Here is a 25,947-nt window from a genome sequence, read left to right as displayed (position 1 = left end):
TTTTATTTTTATTTTCATTTTCATTTTCATTTTTATTACATCCTTGGGATCTGTTTTTATAATCACATTTTTACTGTGAAAATCGGAAAAATATATATATATGCACCTATCTACGTTTTGTGTTCCAAAACGGAACCTACTTCCGGGTTCTGCGCTTCAGAAATCTCTAGTATACAAACAAAGGGAGATAAAAGAGGTTTGCACAATGCGAATCCTGTGAGCGGACCCAAAAACATACACCTGTATTACCGAGGGAAGAATGAGAGTACAACACCGGAAGCCGTGCGTTCCATTGTCCCAGCGGGAACGCGACTTCCGGAAGGAGTCTGTCTAGAACAGACTACGTTATGACGCACCGCCGGAAGGAACTTGCGTTCCACGTGCGGGTCATAGACGTCGGGAACTCTTCTCTTATATACGAGTGATTGACCATGTTGTGAGTAAGGAATCTGTATGTAATATATTGTATGTAACCTCAGCAGCGCCGTGGAAATAGCTCATACAGCGCCCGGGGCAGTCTCCAGGATTTCCTGTTGACGTTTTTGTTTGCGATCCCATCTCCAGCAATACTCACAGTAATATGTTTTAATTGTCTTCTATTTGATTTTAATGGATGTTTGTCATATAAATCATGTACCATGCATATTTTAATCATTTTTGATGAAATTTATAATCAACCTATTGCGAGGGAGAGGAAGGGGAGGAGTTTCCTTTTAGATGTGTATAAAAAAGGCCTAATGGAGGTTAGAGGTACCACCTTGAAAAAGACCAACGGGTCGAAACGCGTTGGTGCGGTACCTCCTGGCCATTTGCTGTACAACTTTTTGCCCTCCTGGACACCTCAACTTTGATCTGGTGAGTCACCCCGGGCTTTATTCCATCTTACTCCCAGTGATAAAGTGAGGAGAAAAGGAGGCTCTTTTAAAGATCAGTTTTTACAGACTTGTACATACAATTTTTCTGCTGTGTTTTGAGAATAAAAGATTTGTCTTTTGGATATTATATTGGATGGACATCCCCTCTATTTGAGATACGAAAGATACCTTGATGAGAGGATCCACTGTTGTTTTAAAGTGAGCATACACGTAAGCACACTTTCTGGAGTTGAATGAGAATGAATGTGACATCATAAAAAGATACCGTGATAGGTGTTCTCTTTGTTTTGCATATGTAAGCACACATGTAAGCTAAGAAACGTACTGCCTGCACGAGGTGTCCCCTAAATCAAATGAGGACAACACTTTTGGGTTTTAGAAAGGACCCCATTCATCCACTTCCCTGATCTATTACTAAAATAGATATGTGGGCATAAACATCTACTAAATCCATCTCTGAAAAATTATCTCTTTTTCATGTTTGGATTAAACCACACCCCTGATTGAGTTTTGGAAGCAAGATCGCCTGACACATACAGGAGAATTTGTGGTGATTCAAGAAAAGATACCTTGATAGGTTTACTACCCAAGATGCATATGTAAGCATACATGTGAGCGTGCCTTCTTTTTGACCACACGAGGTGTTCCTTAAACAATTAAAGAAGACACCCGGGTATATAGAAGAACCCCATATATCTCCCAACATCTTCTTGAAAAAGTGTGACATCACAGAGACTGAGACTATATATTTTGTGTTTTGTATCTTTTCTTTTATATGGTCCGGTTTTTCAACTGAACATTGTGAACTTTACACCACGAGGAGACGGTATGGTCTCTCCTTTTTGAATAATACAAATATCGTTCCCACTTGAGGGGCGCCACACTAAAAACCCTGTTTTTTACTGTGGGGGATATTCAATCCCCTGCCGCTATTCCCGACAGGGGAAATAGCGGCGGGGCCCTATTTAATGCGGTTTTCGCTAACAGCATTGAACAGAGATCTCGGTAGAACGGGCCCGACGTTAAAAGCAGTCGGGCCCGTTCTGCAGAGAACAGACGGGAATTGTCGAGCTCCCAGCCGCAACTCGATGATTTACGGCCGTATCTTGTGGCCATGCCCCCTTTTTGGTGAGTCGTGACAACGGATTGAAATGTCAGGCAGGAGCTGATTGGCTGGTTTTTATCACTCTCCATTTGATCACTTTTGAAGCTTAGTGCATCTGGCCCTAAATGTGTTTTGAAGGGGTTTATGACTACAAAGGCTGTGCTGAAACTGGAGGAGATAGGGTTAAAGCATATAAAAAAAAAAAAAAAGAGTAGTGAAAAGTGGATTCGCCTCCCATATTAGAGGTGATAGATGCTAAAGGTGTTCACAATCTTCAGCCTGGCTGATCGGGAGTGTTTACTCGATCAGCCAATTATCGAACACGTATAAACCCTCCATATGACAGCTGAGACATTTAAACATGTTTGGGATAGGCATACGCCTATCCTTACAAAGAACTAAGGATTAAACAGGGTAGATGTTACCAAAAGTTTCTAAGAGGCAGACTGGATAGGACAAGTGGTTCTTATCTGTTGTCAAATTATATGGGGTCATTTTACTAAAATTGGAGTTCTATTGAAGATCGGATGTTGCTATGGGCAACCAATTATCTTCTAGAACAGGCATTCCCAACCACGGTCCTCAAGGCACACCAACAGTGCAGGTTTTAGTGATATCCAGGCTTCAGCACAGATGGTTTAATCAGAATCACTCAGATACTAATTAAGTCACCTGTGCTCAAGCCTGGATATAACTAAAACCTGCGCTGTTGGTGTGCCTTGAGGACCGTGGTTGGGAAAGCCTGCACTAGAAGGTGCTATATATATAGAACTTGTTTGGATGCTTTGGGCAGCACCCCATCTTCAATAGAGCTCCCATCTTAGTAAATGTACCTCCTATGTTTCTGATACTAGCGGCTAATAATTGGAGATACCCATGTTGGCCAGAGGCTTTGTTGTTTTGTTCGTATATTGGGAGGTGCTTGTCTTATTCCTTTTTCAGAGCAAGAGAGCTGTGATGTCACACAATGGCATTATCTACTTTGGATGTGTGCAGATGTCACTGTATGTCAAAAATAAGGCTTTATTCAATAAAATGTGACTTTTATCCAAATTAATAGCAGTAGGCTATCCGTATGATGAGTTAATATGTGTCCTCAATTCATTGCCACCCAAAACTGTTAATGAAAGCTGTACGAAAATGCAAGGAGATAGGTCATGTTTCAATAACTTGGGGAAACTTTTTAAGAGGGCATTTACTCATATGAAATTGTTGAACCAGCACATTATTCTTGCTTTCTAGACACTAATTTATTATTTGCTTCTTTCACAGTTCTGGAGCTGGAAATGTAGCTGATCGGGTTCTAGCTCAGCTGCTGACAGAAATGGATGGAATAGAACAGCTAAAAGATGTGGTGATTTTGGCAGCTACAAACCGTCCCGATTTGATAGACAAGGTAGGCCTGTAACATCATTCCTCCAGCATAAAGTTTCTATATCACCTGATGCATTTTTCATGCAAAAACAGGCACTGTTTGGCCATTTTTTAGTTCTCAAATTGATAGTTATTGAATTCAATTTGATGTGATCAAAGTTACATCAAGTTACACAAGTCAATACAGCCAGATTTTTAATTCACATCAGCCGCTGCCCCATTTGAGTTCACAGACTAAAGGTGCCCATACACGGCACAATAATTGTATGCATTTTGAACTAGATTGCATGCGATTTGCGTGCGATGCGATCTAGTTCAAAAAGTATGTGCATCACATACTTTTTGAGCAGGAGCGCATATCACACAAAAAAACCGTGTATGGGTACCTTATATTCTTTAACATGCGGACACACACAAACTTGGTTACATTTTAGTTTACAGTCAGGTAACCTAACAGTATGTTTTTGAAGTGCAGAATTATACTGAAGCATCTGGAGGAAGCAAACACACACACACAATTGAGGGAACATACAAACTCTGCCATCGTTAAAGCACATGTTTACAGGGAATATCATTGATGTTTAAGCCACTTCTGTGGTATGTAAATATGCATGTAACAACAAAATAAAAATACATTAAGACCTTCATTGCCCTAAACCAGTGGTTCCGAAACTGGTTGCCTCTGTCCACTTGCAGAGGTTGTATTGCATTGCTGTATTAGAGGATATTGTACAAGATGAGGCCTTTTACAATAACCTCTGATGTGTACACTCATTATCGTTAACGATGAGCATTTCCGCGCAGCAGCAGCTCCCGCAAGCTGAGACCACACGGACAATCGTCCGTGTGATAGCTTGTATGGGGGCTGAGAGCTGACATCCGGCGACGTCAGCTTTCCGCCCCCATCAGTGGCGTCATGCCCTGATTAGCATGCATACGCCCCGCGTTTGCATGGGAACGCCCATGAAACGCGGGGCGTATACATAGGGAAATGAGGGTATGAAGCCCCTCACGCCCCTATACGCCCCCTTTGCGGCGGACGAAATACGTCTGCGGCGAATGGGGCTGCACATGCGCAGATTGACCTCTGCGCATGTGCAGACTAAAAACATCGGCGGTACGGCCGCACGCGGGCCGTACCGTCCGATACAGAATAAGGGCCTATGCTATAAAACGTTAAAAGTGCAGCCACATGAGATGTACTTTCAGCAGCAATAATGTTAACGAATTAATTATTCAGCCAAATTGGGTTTTACTATAACAACAAGTGTGTATTATATAAGAAAAAAATATTACAGGTTGGTACAAGATTTATAGTAGCTTCTGGATAAGTCTTCCAATGCTCATTTCATTAATTTCTGAATTACTTCACTAATCTCTTCCTGCCTCTGCAATTAATTATAAGAATGAAAAAAATGACACCAAAACAAGTGCCAATAGTATGTATCCCCGAGTGCCACCAGAAAAAACACTATTACATACAATTACACAAGAGAAAGAAAAACACTATTACATACAATTACACAAGAGAAAGAAAAACACTATTACATACAATTACACAAGAGAAATAACAAACACTAGGAGAAATCTTTGTGCCTTCACAGTGAAGAAATCATGAGAACTGCCCCATCCACCACAAGAGATGCTGTGCATTAATACATTGGATATACCAGTGATTCCCAAAAATAGTCCTCAAGGGACTAGTCCAGGTTTTAAGGATATCCATGCCTGAGCAGCCAAATCAATTTGACTGATGTATTAATTAATTAATCGGTACTCAATCATGGATATCCTTAAAAGCTTGACCATATGGGCACCTTGAGGGCTGAGTTTGGGAACTTTTGGTAAATACGGAGAGTGTGTAAGCCATTGTCATAATGTGTATGTTTTGTTACTGTTCTGAGGTATGGTTTATTATCCTCATAAATTAACAGTCATCAATATATTTAATCCTGATTTCCCTTACTAGTGCAATGTTCCTGTGATTTCCCATAGACCATTTTCAGATTCCCATTTATAGCTTTTTTGCTTGACAGACTATGGCCCTGATTCTGGTTGACTCCCTCAGCAGCGGTATTCCACTGCTAAGCTAGCCATGTAACGCCACCCGCTGCTAATGGATGATTTGCATATATATCCATTTGCAGGCTAGCATGCAGGCCTGAAATCATTTGATGGTCACCGACCATCGAATGAGTTCTACAGTGCTTGCAAATCTAAGTCAGTCTCTGCTGACTTGTGGCGTCCTGCTCTGAGAACTGGGCAGGCGGCTGATGTCCGGTGACATCAGCCACCCGCCCCCGGAACGCAGGTACCCACCCAAGTTCGCATGGGTATGCCCAGGAAACACAGGGCATTCACAGGCAAATACCCCTTGCCCACCTCCAACCCCCCCTTGCGAGCGCCATGGAGACTATGCAAGTCTCCGACGGCGCCCGCACAGAAGCCCTACACATGCGCATAAGCAGGGCTTCACCATCGGTCCCCTATGATGTGAACGCATGGGGGACGCTCACTAATCAGAATGAGGGCTCATTGACACTTCTGCAGCAATGTGATATTGTGTGTTTATACCTGGACCAGAAATGCTTATTTGTACCTTGTACACTGTTAAGAAGTGGTATTTGCTCAATCAGTGTGGAAGTTCACATCGACAGCTAGAAATGGAAGCATTACCTAGAAAATCGGAAAAATTCCTCTGCATACTACTGTGAACCAGCAAAGAGCGGCTATTCTTATCTACAGTATTATATAATGCCGCTAAATGTCTGTCTAGCAACTGCGCTTCCGAACCCCCTCATCTCTCGCATTATTATCGTTTATTTTCTCCACGAGGGTTCTGCAGCACCTAGCAGAATAAATAAATTAAATAAAAACAAGAAAACAATGACTTACAGTACATGGTAAATAAAACCGTTGCATCAGGGTACAGGACACTAAAGTAATTATTAGGGTGACAGAGACCTAGAGTAAAGTGCTGTTGAAAGGAGTGAGTGAGTAAAAAAAATAAAAAATAAAAGCACCCTGTTGTAAGGTGGGGGCAGCCAGAGGGAACATATATCCTGTAATGCCGGGTACAATTTATAGTAACCTGGACCATGACAGCTAATGCACACATTAATAGTTGCACATAAAATGCAGGACTCCCAGGTACAGACATTTGCTAGTACTGTTTCGTACTGGTGTATGGAGGCATTTGTGTCAGTATCAGCCTAGTCAGGTATTTTGTGTGCCGCCGGCAGTCCCCCTCGCCACCCCTACCCCCCCTAACCCTGCGCCACCGCCGAGAGACTGGGACACGCACGCGTCAGATGGATCGCCTCTCTGCTGGCGATCGCCAGTGGGGACATTCTGGCTATCCCCGGCGCTGAAAGAGAGGCGCTCTATCTAAGTAAAGTGTCATATCTACAGGGAAGTCAGGGGATGCCTCAATGTAGGACATAGAGGGGGGGGGGTCTCCCATTGAGCTGGATGTTAATGTCAGACACATTAGCTGGGATGCAAAGTACAGAATCATTCCAAGGTCTGCTGTCTGGGATGGCACCCTGGGGCCCCTGACAGCTTTTCTCCACCTTATCATAGAGTGCAGAAAAGATGCATCCTCAAATGTCCAATTTACATAAGAATGACAGGATGTGATTGGACAAATGAAGATGAATGAAAGGCAGTGATGTCAGTCAGGACCATTGTCAGAAGATGGATGGGGGGCCTGAGTTCCATCAAGCTTAAGGGGCTTCCTCACTGCACAGAACTGGAGCAGAAAGGACACCACCGCACAAAGAGGTTTCATTGAATGCTAGACAGATGGGAGTTTATATTTTCTTAGTAGCTGTCATTCGCTGTGATCTCGTAGGGCCGGGGTGTCTTCATTAAAATAAACATTTCTGTGACAGGATCATGAAAGATTTCTTGGGTACAAGAATAAATGGGAGAAACAAATTCTTGTCCTCTTGCGGTCACTTTTAGGTAGAAGCTTCTCACTTCCAGGCAGGAGATTGAAATGTACTGAAAGTTTGTCAGAAACTTGCTACGTAAAAAGAAGATGTTTTAGTTGGTGTAAGACAGCCAATCACACATTACCGTGACTAAATCTTTCGGCGTTACTACTCACTGGCTAACAGTAGGTGGCATTGCTGGAAGCCGGCCAACTTAGTAAGTCCGTATCCAGGTCACATCCCGGGACACCTGTACACAGTACGCCAGGACAACATCCTTATGTCACTCAGCAAATCCCTTTTTACCACAACTTCTACAGTGGTGATTAATCATTTTTCCTCGTGGTTACCCAAGTATGACTGTTCTGTTCAATATGTACACAATTATATTGAGGGGTTTGCGAAAGATGAACGACATGCTGACTTGTTACTTCTGCTGCTAGATTTAGATTTGTTATTTATTTTAGTTTTGCCATGATTTGTGCCCATTAGCCTCACCTAGGGAAATTTATGCAGTAGGAAATGCTGGACAATGTGACCCCATCTATATGGGTTATTCAGACCTGATCGCTGGGCTGTGGATTCACAGGCCAGACGATAATCAAATGTCTGCGCATGCGTACGTTCCGCAGTATAAGTGCACAAGGCCATCCAGCATCTTTAGATATCGCTAGCCGTTCACAAGTTGATTGACAGGAAGCTGGGGTTGGTGGGTGTCACCCGGCAATTTGTCAGAGAAAACGCGTCCCCGAGTGTTTACAGAGAGATGTGTGACGTCAGCTCCGGCCCTGAGCAGCCTGTTTCTATTGCTCCGTATGAGTAAGTCCTGGGTTGTGCACAGACGGCCTGCGCACACTGGACAAATCATTTGATGTTGAGTGAGTTGCAAATGGATTTCTGACCTGACCTGCGATATTTTCACCGGCCAATCACAGCCTTGCACAGGGGGGATTTCACTCTGGCAGGGTGTCGGCTATCAGGTCGCAGGACTCTGCAAATTAGTAGAGAACCGATCAGGCCTGAATAGCAACCTATGTACTAACAATCCTGTTTTGTAATGATTTTGATATCACATTGGATGAGACATGTGACTTTATATTTAATTTTTTTTTTTTTTAAAGTGCATTACTGTTTGAAAAAGGAGGACAGGGTGGTGTAATAGGCAGAGCAGCCACAGAGGCAATGCAACCTCTTATAGCTAGGACTGCTAGAGGATCTTGTCTAGTGCATATTTCTACCATCTAAAAATGATAATAGTACAATGCTGTAGGCAGTGGCAGAACTCTGGGAGGCAATGGAGTCATCTGCCACCGGGCTCCTGCTCTCAGGGGGGCACCTCTCCACCACTGCCAGTTTAAATCCATTAATTGAAAGCCATCAAAATTGCTTCTGTGGCTGAGTTCTGAAATATATATGTGTTCTCTCTCTCTCCCTCTCCCCTATAGAGAGGCTATATATATTTTGAATAATGTGTTTGTGTGTGTGTGTGTGGGGGGGGGGGGGGGCACCAATTTTCATCTTGCCTCCGGGCAACTGGGACGAACTTACACCACTGGCTGTAGGTATGTATACCAGTGGTACTATAGAATAGATAGTTTTAAATATATCTGAGGGGTAAATGTATGAAGCTTGGAGAAGTGATATCTATCCCCATAAAGAGAGCTATGTGCAAGGTGATAATGCTCCAGCCAACTAGCTCCAATATGTAAATTGACAGTTAGAAGCTGATTGGCTGGAGTATTGTCACCTTGCACATAACATTCTTTATGGGGATATATACCACTTCTCCAAGCTTCATGCATTTACCCCAGAGGGCCTGATGTACTAAGTGATAAAATGGAGAGTGATAAACCACTCTCCATTTTATCACTTTTCAAGGCTGTTTTTGCTTCACCTAATAGGATCAGTGATGAAAACTGTGCCTATATAATGGGCATGCTCACTTACCTGTCCTAGCATGCTGGCATCATTGCCTGAAGCTACCCAGGGCTGGTTTATATAAGTTACTTATTTATGAGCATAATCATGTTAATTTACAATTGTTGAGAGATACAAATAGCAACAAACTTTCCACAGTTGTTCATACATGCAGTTTCTAATTTGTTAGGAATGGAGCCCTCAATACCAGGAGATCCATTTAAAAAAATGATAACAAACAACACTATGAAGCCAGTTTATCGCCATCCACATATAAGGATGCGGATGGGATAATATCAGCCCAGTCCACAATGCGATAGTTGATTACATTATCGCATGTAGGGACAAAGCTAGTGAGAAATACCCTGAGTATGTGCATGCACCGCCGCCACTACCACAGGGAAACAACCCCTACTGTCATGACTAGCCTACCTCCCCTCGTGTGTTCACTCCAGCACCAATTATTTTTTGTCCAGGGACGGGTAATGGTGCTTGGGGCACTGCCAGCCATCGGATCCTCTTCTGCTGCATGTCCTTTGCTGCTGTAAAGTGAGCTGCTGTTTTACTGTACCAGGGGTCACATGGGAGCGCCGATCACCTAGTCCCTGGATGTAGGTGAGTATGTTTTTTTTTTTTTTTTTTTTTTTTCAAAATCTTTTTTTTTTTTTGTTGCTCTTTTGCACAGTGATCAGCTTGTGTGTTTATCGTACACACATAGCTGATCACACTGGCCAGCTCTCTCTGCATAAGGCCATAGAAAGCTGTACAGGGTGTAAGCAGGTTGCAGTACAGTGAGCCCTGTGATAACGTTCTCTCATGATGGTTTAACTCACATGAAGCCCTTTAATGTATTTAGGTGATAGTGTGAAAACTGCATGGTATATTGAGGCTAGATGTATGAGGACACATTGGTATGCCCTCTATAAGATGATTGTTGTATTTAACAAAACATTGTTTTTATTGAGTGCCCATACTACTTTGTCAAACACATTCAGTAGAGTAGTAGAGTAGATCAATGTAATGTCATGTGAGTTTGTTATGCAGATTTATCCCTTTGCATCTTTGCGTAAAGCAGCTTTCTGTAGCGACACTACCGCAGCCACCGGCTCCCTCATTGCTTCTGATGCATACAGTAGTCTGCGTTATGTACGCATGCAACCCGCTATGCCACAGTTCATTTGCTGAGTTGTGTACCCAAGGAGCATGGATGTTAGGGTATACAGATGGAGCAGCTCTCATCCACCTGGCCAGCTATGCATTTCTGGTGGCCGGCGTACATGCAGGGCCGGCAACAGAAATCTTGGGGCCCTGTACAATGATATTTCTGGGGCCCCCCACCTAATCCCAAACCACACAATGCTCTTCTGCATGAGCCTCATTTAACCTTTCACTGCTCCAGATCCTGCTTTCAGGTGCGGACTTCTCTCGTTCGCAGTCCTGCTGGTTTGGCTCCTGGCTGCTGCTTCCTGCTGGCTCCGGCTGCTGCTGGCCTGTCACTTTCACAAAAGAATGCTGAGCACTACGTGCAGGCAGGGCAGGTCTTTTGCAGAGTGCGGAACAGACGACCTGCGCAGTAAATGTACAGGAGCCAGTGACTGAGGCGACAGCACCAGCGGTGGGTAAGGCTGGGATGCAAGGGTCACTGACAGGCCAGCTAGTACAGGCAGTGGCCATGCCGGGGCATGGAAGCTCTGGGGCCCTTCAGATCTCTGGGGCCCGTCACACTTGTCCCCCTTGACCCCCCCTGTCGCCTGCCCTGCGTACATGGATCCATTGCTGGGAACGGATCCATTGCTTGGAATGGGTTGTGCGGGCTGGTGAGTGGCATGACGGGAGCAGCACCTATGAGAAGTACATTTGTACTGAATAATATACTTAATGCACTGTGTGGGAACATAGATGGTTGTGTTTGTTTATTTCCCAGTCATCACTGTAGTAGGGTTTTTACTTGCACAGAACGTATTACAGTGCTGTAGAAAACAGAGGGTTTTCCTGAAGTACAGGTAATTAATATTTCCCAGGTGTTCAACAGCAACTTTTTTAAACTGCTTGATTGTCACAGCTTTAAAGAAGGGCAGTAAATCAGTGGCCCCAGCCTTCAGGCCCAGCTATAATAAAACAGGGTGGTGACAGCTGCCACTTTTGGGTGTAGGATTTATTGCAAAGAGAAGAGAGCTTGCATTTTAGACTTTCCTGACTGCTTCATTAGAGGCAAATATTTAACAAAACTATAATCTGCTTTTATATGAAAGAACATTTTGTAACATTCATATTTAAAAACACTTCTGCTGTCAGCCGGGACACCATGCAGTTTGGGCTATGTACTGATGTCACTGGCAGGGAGGACGGAGCGCCGGGGCAAGGAGAAGGATTGTTGCTGCTGCTAGCGGCTGCAGAAGGAGGAGTCGCTGCTGCTGGTCTCTCCCCTCACTGTTTGGGCTGCCACCCCTTCCCCCGCTAAGTGCTCACTGCTGCTTTTTCCTGCCACCAGCTTGTGAAGGAGCAGTAGTCGGATCGCAGATCAGAGCCGGGTCGCAGCATCACACGCTGGCGGCAGGAAGGAGCAGCAGTCGGCTCTTAGCGGGGCAGGGAGTGGCAGCCCAGAAAGTGAGACCTGGGGGTGTGTGCGGTAGTCGCACTGGAGGCGTTCCCATAGCAACAGGCGTCTTCCTGTCAGTCACAGAGCTGATGAAGCCCAATTGTCAGTCCCAAGTAACACAGAGCATGTGCCAGCACATGGGTAAGTGGTGGATTTGGGCAGGGGGCAGATAGCCGTGAGGGTAATCCAGCTTCCAGGTGAAGTCGTGGACTTCCTGCCAGGATGGGGCTGGGTGCACAGGAGAGAATGTGTTGAAAATGGGAGGAGCCAAAAAGTGGGAGGGGTAATGAGTAGAGGGTATTTTTTAACCCCCCCCATAGATGTACACTGAGATAAGCCCCTGGTACTAGGAACATTTAATTCTGACTGTTGAGCTTGTGTCGGAAGCCGGCAAAAACGGACCGAATTGCAACTGTCGGGACGTTCCCACTGTCAGAATCTCGGATTGAATACCCCTACTGGTGAATGTTATGGAATATGGGAGATTTAGCAAACATTCTGAAGAGGACATGTTTAGAAATTACCCATACAACCATTCAGATTCTATTCCACTAGGCCAAAATTTCCTGATCAAGCAATTTATAAAAACATATTAAATTAAGTAAATTGTGTTAACATGCCATACTTACAGATAGAGCCGCGCTGTTCTGTCCTCCAGTCACGCCCTAGCGAACGCCATTGGTCGAGAATGGGCTGTGTGTGATGTGTGAGATGTTCACGTACCCCATTGTTGCGAATGGGGCACGCGAGCATTGCACGCGCATCCCATTCTCAGCGAATGGCGCACCGAGGTAGTTCACTCAGGTGCGACTTGTTCCCACTGAATTAGGTGAACAAGTAAAGAGAGTAATAAAAAGATAGTTGAGGATCCTTGTAGAATAATAGTTAATAAACAAAACAACTTATTAGTGTGGTATATAAATACATAATGTGGAGATGGCACGTTTCTTATTTTTATTATGTCAAGTTCAATAGTAGCACATTTGACTCTAATGCAGCCCACACACGCACCGATTTTAGAACGCGTTTTGTACTTTTAAAGTACAAAACGCATCGTGCGTACAATTATCGGGATGTATTCGTGCGGCGTGTGCGACGCGATGCTGTGCTATGCGCGTTCCCGGGGGCCGATTTTAGATGTCCAAAAAAGTATGTGCAGCAGGTACTTTTTTGGACATTATCGCATAGCATCGGGCTCAGCATTATACAGGCATACGAGCCGATGCTATACGATGTTTTTTTTTTTTATTTGGGAAATAATTACATACAAATTGTTATCAACAACTTTATTGCAGGTTTAAAACATGTAAACTCGAACAAAATAAAGGTCAGAAAAAGCCAGTGAAAAAGTGTGCTTAAATCGCACAGCATCGCATCGCAGACAGCAAAATAACCATCACATCGGGTCATGCTTAATTCTGGCAGAAAAATTGTAAAGAACCATTGTACAGCCAAAAACGCATAGCACTGAAATCTGTGCGTGTGTGGGCACCATTAGAAAAGTGCATTACTGTATGTATATTATACTTTTTTTCTATATTAATTTATATTCCACAATAAAGAGAGATTATAAAAAAGAAGAAATAAATAAGTGCTGAATGGTGAGACTGTGTCTTGGTGAATGTGCATAGTAATGGAATAGACTGGTGTACCACACCTCTTAGGTAACCAGGTCAAAATGAAATAAAACATGTCCTGTCTGTTTAAGGCAGATGCCATCTCACTCCTTTTCCCATTTTCAGATGAAACCCCCCCCCCCATATTTCCCTTTAAGTCCCGCACCCTCTCCTGCAGTCCTGCACCCTCTCCTGCAGTCCCGCACCCTCTCCTGCAGTCCCGCACCCTCTCCTGCAGCCCTACACCCTCTCCTGCAGTCCCGCACCCTCTCCTGCAGCCCCACACCCTCTCCTGCAGCCCCACACCCTCTCCTGCAGTCCCACACCCACTCCTGCAGTCCCACACCCACTCCTGCAGCCCCACACCCTCTCCTGCAGTCCCACACCCACTCCTGCAGTCCCACACCCACTCCTGCAGCCCCACACCCTCTCCTGCAGCCCCACACCCTCTCCTGCAGTCCCACACCCACTCCTGCAGTCCCACACCCACTCCTGCAGCCCCACACCCTCTCCTGCAGTCCCACACCCACTCCTGCAGCCCCACACCCTCTCCTGCAGTCCCACACCCACTCCTGCAGTCCCACACCCACTCCTGCAGTCCCACACCCACTCCTGCAGTCCCACACCCACTCCTGCAGTCCCACACCCACTCCTGCAGCCCCACACCCTCTCCTGCAGTCCCACACCCACTCCTGCAGTCCCACACCCACTCCTGCAGCCCCACACCCTCTCCTGCAGCCCCACACCCTCTCCTGCAGTCCCACACCCACTCCTGCAGTCCCACACCCACTCCTGCAGCCCCACACCCTCTCCTGCAGTCCCACACCCACTCCTGCAGCCCCACACCCTCTCCTGCAGTCCCACACCCACTCCTGCAGTCCCACACCCACTCCTGCAGTCCCACACCCACTCCTGCAGTCAGGGCTATCAGGAGAGGTATATCAAGGTAAAAGATTGGTATACGATTTTGGTGACTTTGGGCCTTATTCTGGTTCACTTGCGAAAGCTAATTTTCTCTCTAATGGACAAAACCATGTGCACTGCAGGGGGAGGGGGGTGCAGATGTAACTTGTGCAGAGAGAGTTAGATTTGGAGTTAGATTGGTCCTGGCATACTTTTCAGAACAAACAGAGGATAAACCATTTGTTGGTGAGGGACCATTGAATGATTTTTCCTCTGTGCGGCCGCATGCGAGTGGATGTGTAAGCGTACAGATCTGCTCGCATGTAAGTACGAGGATTCGGGCAGCATTGGGGGGCGTACGTTTGACGGGCGGCTTTTGCCTGCTCGGTAGGCAGCGATATATACGCAGCCTAGAGAGCTGGTCTGAATTACCTCTTTTATCCTGAATGTCAGGAAGGTTTTTTTGTGTTGCATATGTCAATATGGACGATGCTTGGGGTCCTAATTCTTCAGTTTTGCTAGGCAGGCCCACACGGTACATAGCATATCCCCACATGGACCAATCACAATATAGCATATCCCCACATGGACCAATCACAGTACATTTTGTATTCACATTGCCTTTTAAATTGGAGCTGGAGCTCATGCTAGCCTTGGAGTTGCACTAGATGGCAGTCTTCCTTTTATTGGGAGATAGTCCTCACTCACATTGCGGCCCCACATCTAATCCTACACCGGTCCTGGGGATGTACGTGTGGTGCTTGGTTGTCACATCATAGCCAGACTCACGTTGTGACACAGGCATATATCAGTTGCCACCTGCAGCTTTACATGTAAGAAGATGCCTGGTGTTATTTCACTTAGTAAGTGTTTTAGGTATCCACAACCATTGTTTGCCAAATAGAAGCTTGGGCCCTGTTTGGGAAGCATTGTAGTTTTATGCAATATATTTGTGAAGTGAATTTTTCTATTTACAAAACCGTTCCAATAAAATACAAAATAGTGAAATCTGCAGAATAAAATGCATAAAAGAGCATACATAATATATTATTTTTTGCCCAGTTGTACCTTGGTGGGTGAGTGTTCACTAATTAGAATGCTGTTTTTAATGTTGTGGAGATACTAGCAAGCGTTTACAAAAGTACAGTTGACCAGAAACCTGTCACTGATTCATGCCACTCCAGGGCCATCTCAACAGTATTTTGGGCCCCCGGGCAAAGCAGTGCAAGGGGGCCCTCCCTACACAGTCACTCACAAAAATGGAAATTATCAAAGCAGTGAAGACAGAGATGGCACAATATGAAATTATATATATATATATATATATATATATATATATATAATATATATATATATATATATATATATACACACACACACACACACACACCTAGGGCCGTATTCAATGAGAATATTCACGGCGTGCAGCGAATCCTGTTTAGGATTCGCTGCATAGTCGCCACTGCCCGCCGTGTTCGGAGCCTCGCTGTCCCCCCTATTCAACGACGCAGGGGCTCGCTGCCCCTGACAGGGAGTGTGAACCCCTGCGGCGGACGCCGCAGGGAGCCTGAGGACGGTGGCAGGCAGGGAGATGGCAGTCTCCTTGCCTGCCCCAGAACGTATGTGGGGGGAGGTGGGCTCCCTGGGAGCCAGGCAGCACAGGCTGCCCGCCCGGGAGAGCAAGCAGGGGACCAGGTATTCACTGCACCCGATCGTGCATATGTAATGATCGGGTGCAGTGAATATATGAATATCTAATGAGCGGCTCCCGGCCCCCTGCTGGCTGCTCTGTGTAAAAAATTAAATATATATTCATGTGCTATAAGCGTAGCGAGCCACCGAGCCCGCAGCGTGGGCGAGTGAAGTGAGCCCCGCAAGGGGACTCAGACGCACGGCGCCATGAAACTACACAAGTACCCTTTTTGTTTTCTTTATACAAAGTGCTGTGACACAGAGCATAGCCCCCGCCCCCTAACACATACGAAGCTCCACACTCAAAGTTCTGAATAGCCCACGAGCCAGTCAGTGAAAAAACAGAGATGACCATTGGTTGGTGAAACTGTTAATGGGAATAGGCATTTTTCTTCCCAACCATCATTCAACCATCGATAGCAAATACAACAATGGCCATCCCTACCTTTTATGAATGCTTTTGGGTTGTCATAAGCTGTCTTTCTTATTAGAACAATGTGCACATCTGCGTAATTGTTTTTTAAAGGTTTATTTGCTTAAAATAAATTTGTTCCTTAATGCAGTAAAATGTTCTCTCAGTGCAAGCTAGAAAAAGAAATATGCTTTATGGAAATTTGTGAAAGCATTATTACATTTCTTCTGACTATGTCTATTCCCATCGCTCTGTTATTTCCTACTATTGTGAGTTGTTCTCTTGTTAAATCGAATACAGGAACTATTAATACTTTCATTAGCATTTGTTTTTGTAGTGCCAAGCATGGTGTGGAAACTGTTATTAAAACTATAAAGGGATTCAAATCCACTCTAAAGAGCTTTAGCTATTCAGAAAGAAATGTATTGATATATAATTGTCCAAATGTATACATGTACAATTGGAAATGGGAACCTGTTTGATGTTCTATTCTTCTATGCTCAGAAAGAAAAGGTTTGTACAACACAAACCTTTACATACAGGTTTTGCTTGGATATGTGATTGCTGTGTCGGACACCCCTTTATCCCATGGCTCTGTCAAGGCAGTGCCCTGGAGACTGGGAGTCAACAGAGGGTGGTAAAAACAACACTGAGAGTGGACACAGATAATGACATTTCTAATTGAGAGTAAACTTCCGCTTTTCCTGTTTCATACCAGTGCTGACAGTATCCATCCATACTGCCTGCTCTCTGGCCTTGTGTAAAGTGCGTGTCTGGCCAATCCAACATTCATAGCAATAGCATCTCCTCTCCAACATGTCTCTTGCTCCATTAGTGTGATGCCTTGGGGTGCTTTGGCCGGGCGGGTTTGGTGGGTGTCCTGGCTTAAGTAACCATTACAATGTTATAGACATACCCAATGAGGTTACCTGGACGTGGTGAGGGATCCAATCACAAGATTCTGCAAAAAAAAAAAATAAGCCCTGCTAAATGTATTGCAGTTCTAATTACTAAATGTTATTATTTCTCTTGGTGTGCGGCACTATAAGCCTCAGCAAGGTTGCTGATCCCAGTACAAAGGGTGTGCAGTCTAGGGCCACTCCCTATATAAAATATATGTATCACATCTGCATTAAAATTGTGAATGCGATATATGTAGTATTTATTTATTTATTTATTACCAGTTATTTATATAGTGCACAGTACATGTATATGAGTGTAGAGCATAAGAAGGAATCCTCAGATGTGCTTTTACAGTAAAGGGACTGCTCACATGCAGGTAGTAAAACCACGTCTTAGAACCCTGTATATTTCACTACTGTGTTATTTGTCCTCTGCATTTCTCAGACTACCAAGGTGTTTTGTTCATGCCTACATTATTGCCCTTTATTCTTTATTCTTGATGGTAATTTTAAAGGGATTTTAAAGGTGTTGTATTGCTAAGATAAAGTAACCTGCTTGTGCAAGTGTCATGGCTGCCTAGTCAGGTGTAAACATCCTAAAGGAATGGCTGACCAGATGTTCAGGCTCCATTAAATATGCATAGTTATCCTATTTGCTTTTGCATGCAACTTGGTATTTGTGCCAGATATTTTACTAAGTTTAATGTATGTACAGTATAACTAAAGGTGCCCATACACCATACAAATGCCGGGTGTGATGAGATGCACGCTCCTGCGCACATCCCATCGCACAGCTCCAAAAGTACGTACTGCACATTCTTTTTTAAATAGATCGCATTGCATCGCATGCAGATCGCATCACATGCAAATATGATCTAGTCCAAAACGCATACAATAATTGTACCGCGTATGGGCACCTTTACACAATTACATTGCAACATTTAAAATATATCATGTTGTTTAAATATAAAATTTTTCATTAATTTAGAAGCGGATAATATGCAATTAGTTATTAAAACATAATTTATACACATATTCTGTGGTCTTCTATTTATTCTGCATTTGTTCAACTATCTCATATTCTAGTACTGAGTCAATAAATTAACAAATTGTTCCTGCTGGTGATTTTTTTTTTTGTATCTTCCCCTCTACAGTACTTACCCTTTTCACTATGAAAACAGAAAACATTCACTTAATTCCTTCCTTCCTTTGGCTATTATAATTTGTTCACAGTGGTGTTCTAGAATGTCTAAGCCATTTATCTGTGGGACCTCCAGCCGTGATCTTGTAATGATGAATTCCTGCTGTCACTTTTTCCTGCTTGTCTTTAGTTAATCTGATTCCTGCTTTTAGTTTATTTGCACATTTTTTGTTCTGTAGTCTTTTTATTTGTTTTCACATTTTTTTTTAACTTTAAGATAAAAAGCATTGTATGAACTATAACCTGAAGCATATCTCATAATCTCTCCTGACCTATCTAGCAAAATTGTAAAGGTCTGAAATAATAATAATTGAATTTATATAGTGCTCTTTCTCCAATAGGACTCAAGTCGCTTAACAGATATAATAAATGTAATACCGTACAGGAACAATAAAGTGCAGAAAAGCTTTTTCATAAACTATAAAATAATTATGGAAATGTGTGCGTAAACAGGAAAGTCTGGAGTCTGTTTTTGAAGGATTCTAGAGTAGGGGGTCTCTTGAACTGTGCGGTGAAGTGAATTCCATAGAGTCGAGCCGCATGGCTAAAAGCTCGACCCCCAGATGAATTAAGGGAGATTCTATGTACTGCTAAAAGTCCTTCATCTACAGATTGCAGTAATCGCGTGGGGCAGTATGGAATCAGAAGCTGCTTCAGGTACCTTGGACCTTGTAGGGCTTTGAAACTAAGTAAGTTGATCTTATAAAATAATTTGCCATATTATGGGCAGCCAGTGAAGGGAGTAGAGAATGGGAGTTATGTGGCTAGAACAGGGCTGGTTGGTTAACAGCCTGGCAGTTGTGTTTTATACCAGATGCAACTGGTGCAAATATTTTGCTGGGAGACCAAGGTAGGGGGCATTGCAGTAATCTGATTGAGATGATACAAATGCATGTATGACCTTTAGCAGATCTTCAGCGGGGATTAAGTGTTTGATTCTGGCTATGTACCTCAGATGAAAGAATGAGGATTTGATTGTGGCTTATATCTGATGTTTAAGTGTCAAGCCACCATCCCCCATCTAATTCCCCCACGCTTACCAATGTGCTTTGCATTGATTTCTAAATTTTACTGTGTTTCTGAAGGATTAATTCAGTTCTTTGCATCTTCACTTTGTTGTTATTTACCGTGTTGTGAAAAAACGCATATATAGCCTTAAGAACCCCATACACTAGGGCGATTTGGTAACTCTCTGTTCCAGTTAGGGTACACAGTAATCTAGAGCTGAAAGTTTGTGACAATGGCAGAAAGGTGGAGGAAAATATTTGACAAGTAGAGTGAAGAAGGCATACTGTATACATTCTCAGGGGTAAATGTATGAAGCTTGGGGAAGTGGTATCTAACTTTGGGCCTTATTTTGGTTCACTCTTTCTGACAAAATCCTTCTTAGATGGACAAAACCATGTGCACTGCAGGGGGGCAGATGTAAAATGTGCAGAGAGAATTAGATTTGGGTGAGTTATTTTGTTTCTGTGAAGGGAAAATACTGGCTGCTTTATTTTTACACTGCAATATAGATCTCACTTTGAAGTAAAACCCCACCCAAATCTAATTATATCTGCACAAGTTACATCTGCCCCACCTGCAGTGGTGCACATGGTTTTGTCCATCTAAGAAGGATTTTGTCAGAAAGAGTGAACTAAAATAAGGCCCTTTATGTGCAAGGTGATAATGCTCCAATCAGCCCCTAACTGTCAATTTGCATTGCTGGAGCTGATTGGCTGGTGCATTATCACCTGTCATATAACGTTCTTTTTGGGGATTGATACCACTTCTAGGGGCTTCATACATTTACCCCTCAGTGTGCTGCATATAGACTCCTCCACCATTCTTCCTGTGTCCTATGTACTTTCCTGCCCACAAACCTCATAGCTTCATACCTGAACAGTATCTGCAACATGTTTACCAGATTTTCCCTTGGATTTATATTTTTACATGCTATATTGTACTGTATACATCTGTTGCTATTTGGGTGTTTAATGACCTATACGCACAGGGTGACTTTGAGCTGAAAGCAGCTCTGTTTTGTCTTTTCAGCTCCAAAGCCGCTAGGTGTGTGCGGGGCAGTGGTGAGCGCTGATGCGTGCTCCCACATCATGGCTGGCCTCTCATCAGGTATTACCAGCAGATGAACGACGTGGTGGACGTCTTTCCATAGCGTCCTTCTATGGAAGGTTGTCCACCGGGAAAATCTCTAAAACATCCGAAAACCGTTCAGTGTGTATGCACGGAGTGTTTTTCAATCCAACAATTTATGCAAAATCGCCCAGTGTGTGTGGACCATAACAGTATTCTAAAACAGACATTGAGGGCATGCAAACATGCATATCTGTTTTCTACAACCATTCTTAGCAATCTGCCTCAGGGACCTCTGAAGGTTGAGCAAGGTAATGTCACATGTCAGATTCTGTTTCCAATAAAATGTTTTTTTTTCCAATTATATGGTAGAGGTTTTATTCCTCATCTGAATAATACATTTATGGATTAATACTCACATAAATAAGGGAAAAGGGGTTGGGGATGTAGTTCTGCACAAGATAAATTAGAAAATGAATCGGGGGTCCCCAATGTTGAATTGCCGTGTTATAATTGCAATTGATACATAACTGGGGGTGCTGCCAAAGACAATGGTGGTCATACAAGAAAACAAAAAGAAAAGGACTGTCTTTGTTGCTGGCGCACTGAAGAAGATAAATTGTGTATATTAAAATTTAACCTTTAATAATATCAATAAAAGAAAGCCATTAAGGTGAAATAAGAATTACATACATGACTGACAAAAAACATTGAACAATAATAAAAGGAGCACGTGCAGTGTGTGTGTCAAATGTGCTGGTGTATTGTGTGGTGTTATTAATGCTGTTGGTAAGGGAATATTTCGTAAGATGGTGCACCACAAGATGGTACACTATGGTGTTTAGTGTGCTGAAGCTCACAGTTATAATACACAGGGTACTGTAGCCCAAGAAGGTTGTTAGTGCTAGAGGCTAGCTGAGGTGAGATCGTATGGGTGACCAGACGTTGAATATGGCCTGGCTCCTCTATTGTTTACGACTAAGGGTCTATTCTAGCGAATAGTATCGAATGTGCCTCGCACAAGTTAATACAGTGAGAGAGATCTAGATATCAACTGTATTGCCCCAAAAAGTTGGGTTAACAAGAGTTGTAATTTGCACACAGATGAGACTTATAATAATTAAACTCTACGTAAGTGAGAGTATTAAATAAGCACAAATTAAGCAGGCAGATAAAATTCTGTATCCTGCGTGCGTGGAAAATTAGGTAGGCTTATGGTGATTGAGTTACCAAAAGGAATTCTAGGTCCTGCGTGGGTAAGAGTTTGAGTAAGCACGATTCAGCAGGCAGATAAAATTCTGTATCCTGCGTGCATAGGAATTGGGCAGACCTATGCTGCGTACCAGATTGACTAGAATTTGGCCGTCAATGTGCTAGTAGATCCCTTTATTTTATATACGGCAAAGTCAATGGGTGCAGCGAGAACAGGTGAAAATTGTATGGTCTGCGCAAATATCGCTTGTCAAGTTAAAGCACACGAATCATTCGTTTATTGCTGTCTGTAGCCAAGGATAAAGGAAGGATTGTCTGGGCGATCTGGCAGTGTGTATACTGTCCAGGTCGCTCTATATTATTACAATGAGAACCTTATCAAAATAGCTAAAGTGACAGTATCTGTGTGGAGCGTGCTTATCCAACCACAACAGTGGCAGGGCACGTACAATCACCTGACACGGCAGGCGGATCTTTCATAAAGATGTGCAGAGTACAATCATTATTTATTAAGCCGCATTGTTATGCATAGCCATATTTGCTATTTGTACAATAGTATTTTTCTTGGGAGTGTATTAATACACTCCCAAGAAAAATACTATTGTACAAATAGCAAATATGGCTATGCATAACAATGCGGCTTAATAAATAATGATTGTACTCTGCACATCTTTATGAAAGATCCGCCTGCCGTGTCAGGTGATTGTACGTGCCCTGCCACTGTTGTGGTTGGATAAGCACGCTCCACACAGATACTGTCACTTTAGCTATTTTGATAAGGTTCTCATTGTAATAATATAGAGCGACCTGGACAGTATACACACTGCCAGATCGCCCAGACAATCCTTCCTTTATCCTTGGCTACAGACAGCAATAAACGAATGATTCGTGTGCTTTAACTTGACAAGCGATATTTGCGCAGACCATACAATTTTCACCTGTTCTCGCTGCACCCATTGACTTTGCCGTATATAAAATAAAGGGATCTACTAGCACATTGACGGCCAAATTCTAGTCAATCTGGTACGCAGCATAGGTCTGCCCAATTCCTATGCACGCAGGATACAGAATTTTATCTGCCTGCTGAATCGTGCTTACTCAAACTCTTACCCACGCAGGACCTAGAATTCCTTTTGGTAACTCAATCACCATAAGCCTACCTAATTTTCCACGCACGCAGGATACAGAATTTTATCTGCCTGCTTAATTTGTGCTTATTTAATACTCTCACTTACGTAGAGTTTAATTATTATAAGTCTCATCTGTGTGCAAATTACAACTCTTGTTAACCCAACTTTTTGGGGCAATACAGTTGATATCTAGATCTCTCTCACTGTATTAACTTGTGCGAGGCACATTCGATACTATTCGCTAGAATAGACCCTTAGTCGTAAACAATAGAGGAGCCAGGCCATATTCAACGTCTGGTCACCCATACGATCTCACCTCAGCTAGCCTCTAGCACTAACAACCTTCTTGGGCTACAGTACCCTGTGTATTATAACTGTGAGCTTCAGCACACTAAACACCATAGTGTACCATCTTGTGGTGCACCATCTTACGAAATATTCCCTTACCAACAGCATTAATAACACCACACAATACACCAGCACATTTGACACACACACTGCACGTGCTCCTTTTATTATTGTTCAATGTTTTTTGTCAGTCATGTATGTAATTCTTATTTCACCTTAATGGCTTTCTTTTATTGATATTATTAAAGGTTAAATTTTAATATACACAATTTATCTTCTTCAGTGCGCCAGCAACAAAGACAGTCCTTTTCTTTTTGTTTTCTTGGATTAATACTCATAAATGTTTTAGCAATTCTTCTGATGCGTATTAAAACTTTTTGTTGACCTACGTGTTTCAAAAACCAAATGTGCTCTGACAGAGTATTATGAGAACTAAATGTACCTGGAAATAACAGTGTTCTCTTCTTTTTATAGTATGATGTTCATTAAGTCCAAGACCCCTAACCCCATGACACATCATTGTATCTTCTCCGTTATGGTTTTCCTAGAACCGTATTTAGAGGAAAGCCATCAGGAAAATGTGTTTTCTGAATGATAATTTCCTGTAGTGAAATATTAGAATAACGAGTCTGCTTTTAGCTTCTCCAGATTTATCTAGTTCAATAGCTTTTCTATAGTTAGACTTGTTTTTAGGATAGTAAAGCACATTAAAGCCTGTAGCTTGACCTAGTATGCACTATACAGTATGTTACACCCCTTGTTGTGTTGTCCTGCTTCCCCCTCCAATAGCGGTTAGGCAGAAAGCTGGTAGGTATGGCATTAATGTTATATGTCATTCTTTGCACAGCTATAAAAATGTATGAGCAATTTTGACCTTTCAAAGCTAGAGGTACTACAATTTATTTATATATACTTAATAATATATGGTTCTATTTGGAGACTGCATACTTTACCATCCAATATGTGCCTCTAACCATCATTTTTTCCCCTGCACCCCAGCCACCATCCTCCCTCTGTAACCACACAAGATACCTGAACACCCAGCTATGGGCTCTGGCCCCATATGCTGTGCTATCAGGCTGCCCCTCTAGCGGTGGATTCTTCCTCCACGCCTATAAATATATAATTATATAAATATAAAGTATGAACAAGTTGGTTTAAAATTAAAATCATGAAAAACTCATGTTGACCTTTTTCCATTTCTACCTTTACACATGTCGACCTTTTTTCATGTGACGACATTTTGCATGTTGACCAATAGTGGTCAACCCAACTTCATCTAGACACTGTTGACCCAATGACCTAATGACCACATACCCATCACTAGGATGCGGACTAATATGGAGGATCTGCCTGCACTTTATGGAGTGTGGTAGTCTCCACAATAAATCGGGAGTCTCCCGCCACTGCTGGGAAAGTTCCCAAGTAATTAGAACTTCTGCCCCAAAATGGATATATTCTTACTTCTGGCGGGGGGCTGGAGATGATAGCATGCACATGGAGCTCCCATCCTCAGCCCCCAGAGAAGAGATGCTCTGATGGGTAGTGAATGACCGTCCACTCTAGTGACCCCCCATTGCGATGATGCCGCAAGCCCCTCGCGACAGATGCGGCGCCCCTGGCTTGGAGATGGTCAGAGGACATGATCCTAGGCCGTGGCCCCCCCGGCGGCAGCTGCAGCAAATCCCTTGGCCTAGAGGATCCACTGATAGAAAACCCCAGCGGTGGGAGCAAACAGCTGACAGAAGATCCGGCAGGGGGAGCAATCTGCCGACCCTAGGGGAGGGAAGCAATACAGCCAGGTGCATTCGCGACCCCCCCTGGCTAAAAACAGAGGGTGCCCCGCTAGCCCGTAGACCCACGACCGTGACCCCAGTGGGGGAACATCCTGGCCTGCAGGATCCCCATGGTAAATACAGCAGCGGAGGAGGTAAGGCCCTTGCCTCTGGGGGCAGCGGCGATGTACCCAGCCTCACCTTTCTCCACACACTCTGGCCCACCCCACAGCCGCAGCCCCTATTATGGCCCCTGGACATGCTGGCCCCCTCAGCTCAGGAGATTGGGACTGAATAACATGCTGAATAAGAAAAATGGCCTGCTAGGCCTGCTGCTGCACTGGAAGTAGGTATGATCAAGATGGCGCCGCTGATGGCTGCCTAGTAGCTGTGCAGCTCAGCTAAGTTTGTTCCCCATCCTATATACATATACATACTGTGTGTGTGTATATATATATATATATATATATATATATATATAGAGAGAGAGAGAGAGAATAGAGAGAGAGGGGGAGAGGAAGCAGCACTCACACGGATTTCCAAAAACACAGACACCACAAGGGTATACGCTTTTAACGTTTTCGGATTTTACTCCATCCTCAAGACCAAAAATCAATTGTGGGTGGAGTGGCAGGTTTTCCCCACTAATAATAATATATATATTTATATAGGGTTTGGAAATCAGGCGGCACTCTCGGATTTAATGATGTAAGCATAGAATTTGACGGCAGATAAGAACCACTTGGCCCATCTAGTCTGCCCCCCATGTAGTGAAACAATCAATTTATTGTCCGACATGTTTCGGGCACTGTTTGCCCGTCCTCAGGGATCAATGTTTTGGACCTTCTACTTGGAGTGCCGGCCAACACACAAGC

The 25,947-nt window shown here is 43.6% G+C and overlaps 1 protein-coding gene across 2 annotated transcripts in view; it reads left to right on the top strand.

Moving 5' to 3' along the window:
- The window catches only part of AFG2A (AAA ATPase AFG2A), a 407,538-nt gene that overhangs the window by 186,560 nt on the left and 195,031 nt on the right, over positions 1-25,947 (top strand). For both annotated transcript variants that reach the window (XM_083174281.1, XM_083174291.1), the window contains exon 14: positions 3,253-3,376. In XM_083174281.1, coding sequence (XP_083030407.1) covers positions 3,253-3,376 — 124 coding nt within the window. The remainder of the gene's footprint in view (positions 1-3,252; positions 3,377-25,947) is intronic.

The sequence above is a fragment of the Crinia signifera genome, chromosome 1, assembly GCF_055691185.1.
Source record: "Crinia signifera chromosome 1, ASM5569118v1, whole genome shotgun sequence".
Lineage (NCBI taxonomy): Eukaryota > Metazoa > Chordata > Amphibia > Anura > Myobatrachidae > Crinia > Crinia signifera.
This window is presented reverse-complemented; position numbering and strand designations above follow the sequence as displayed.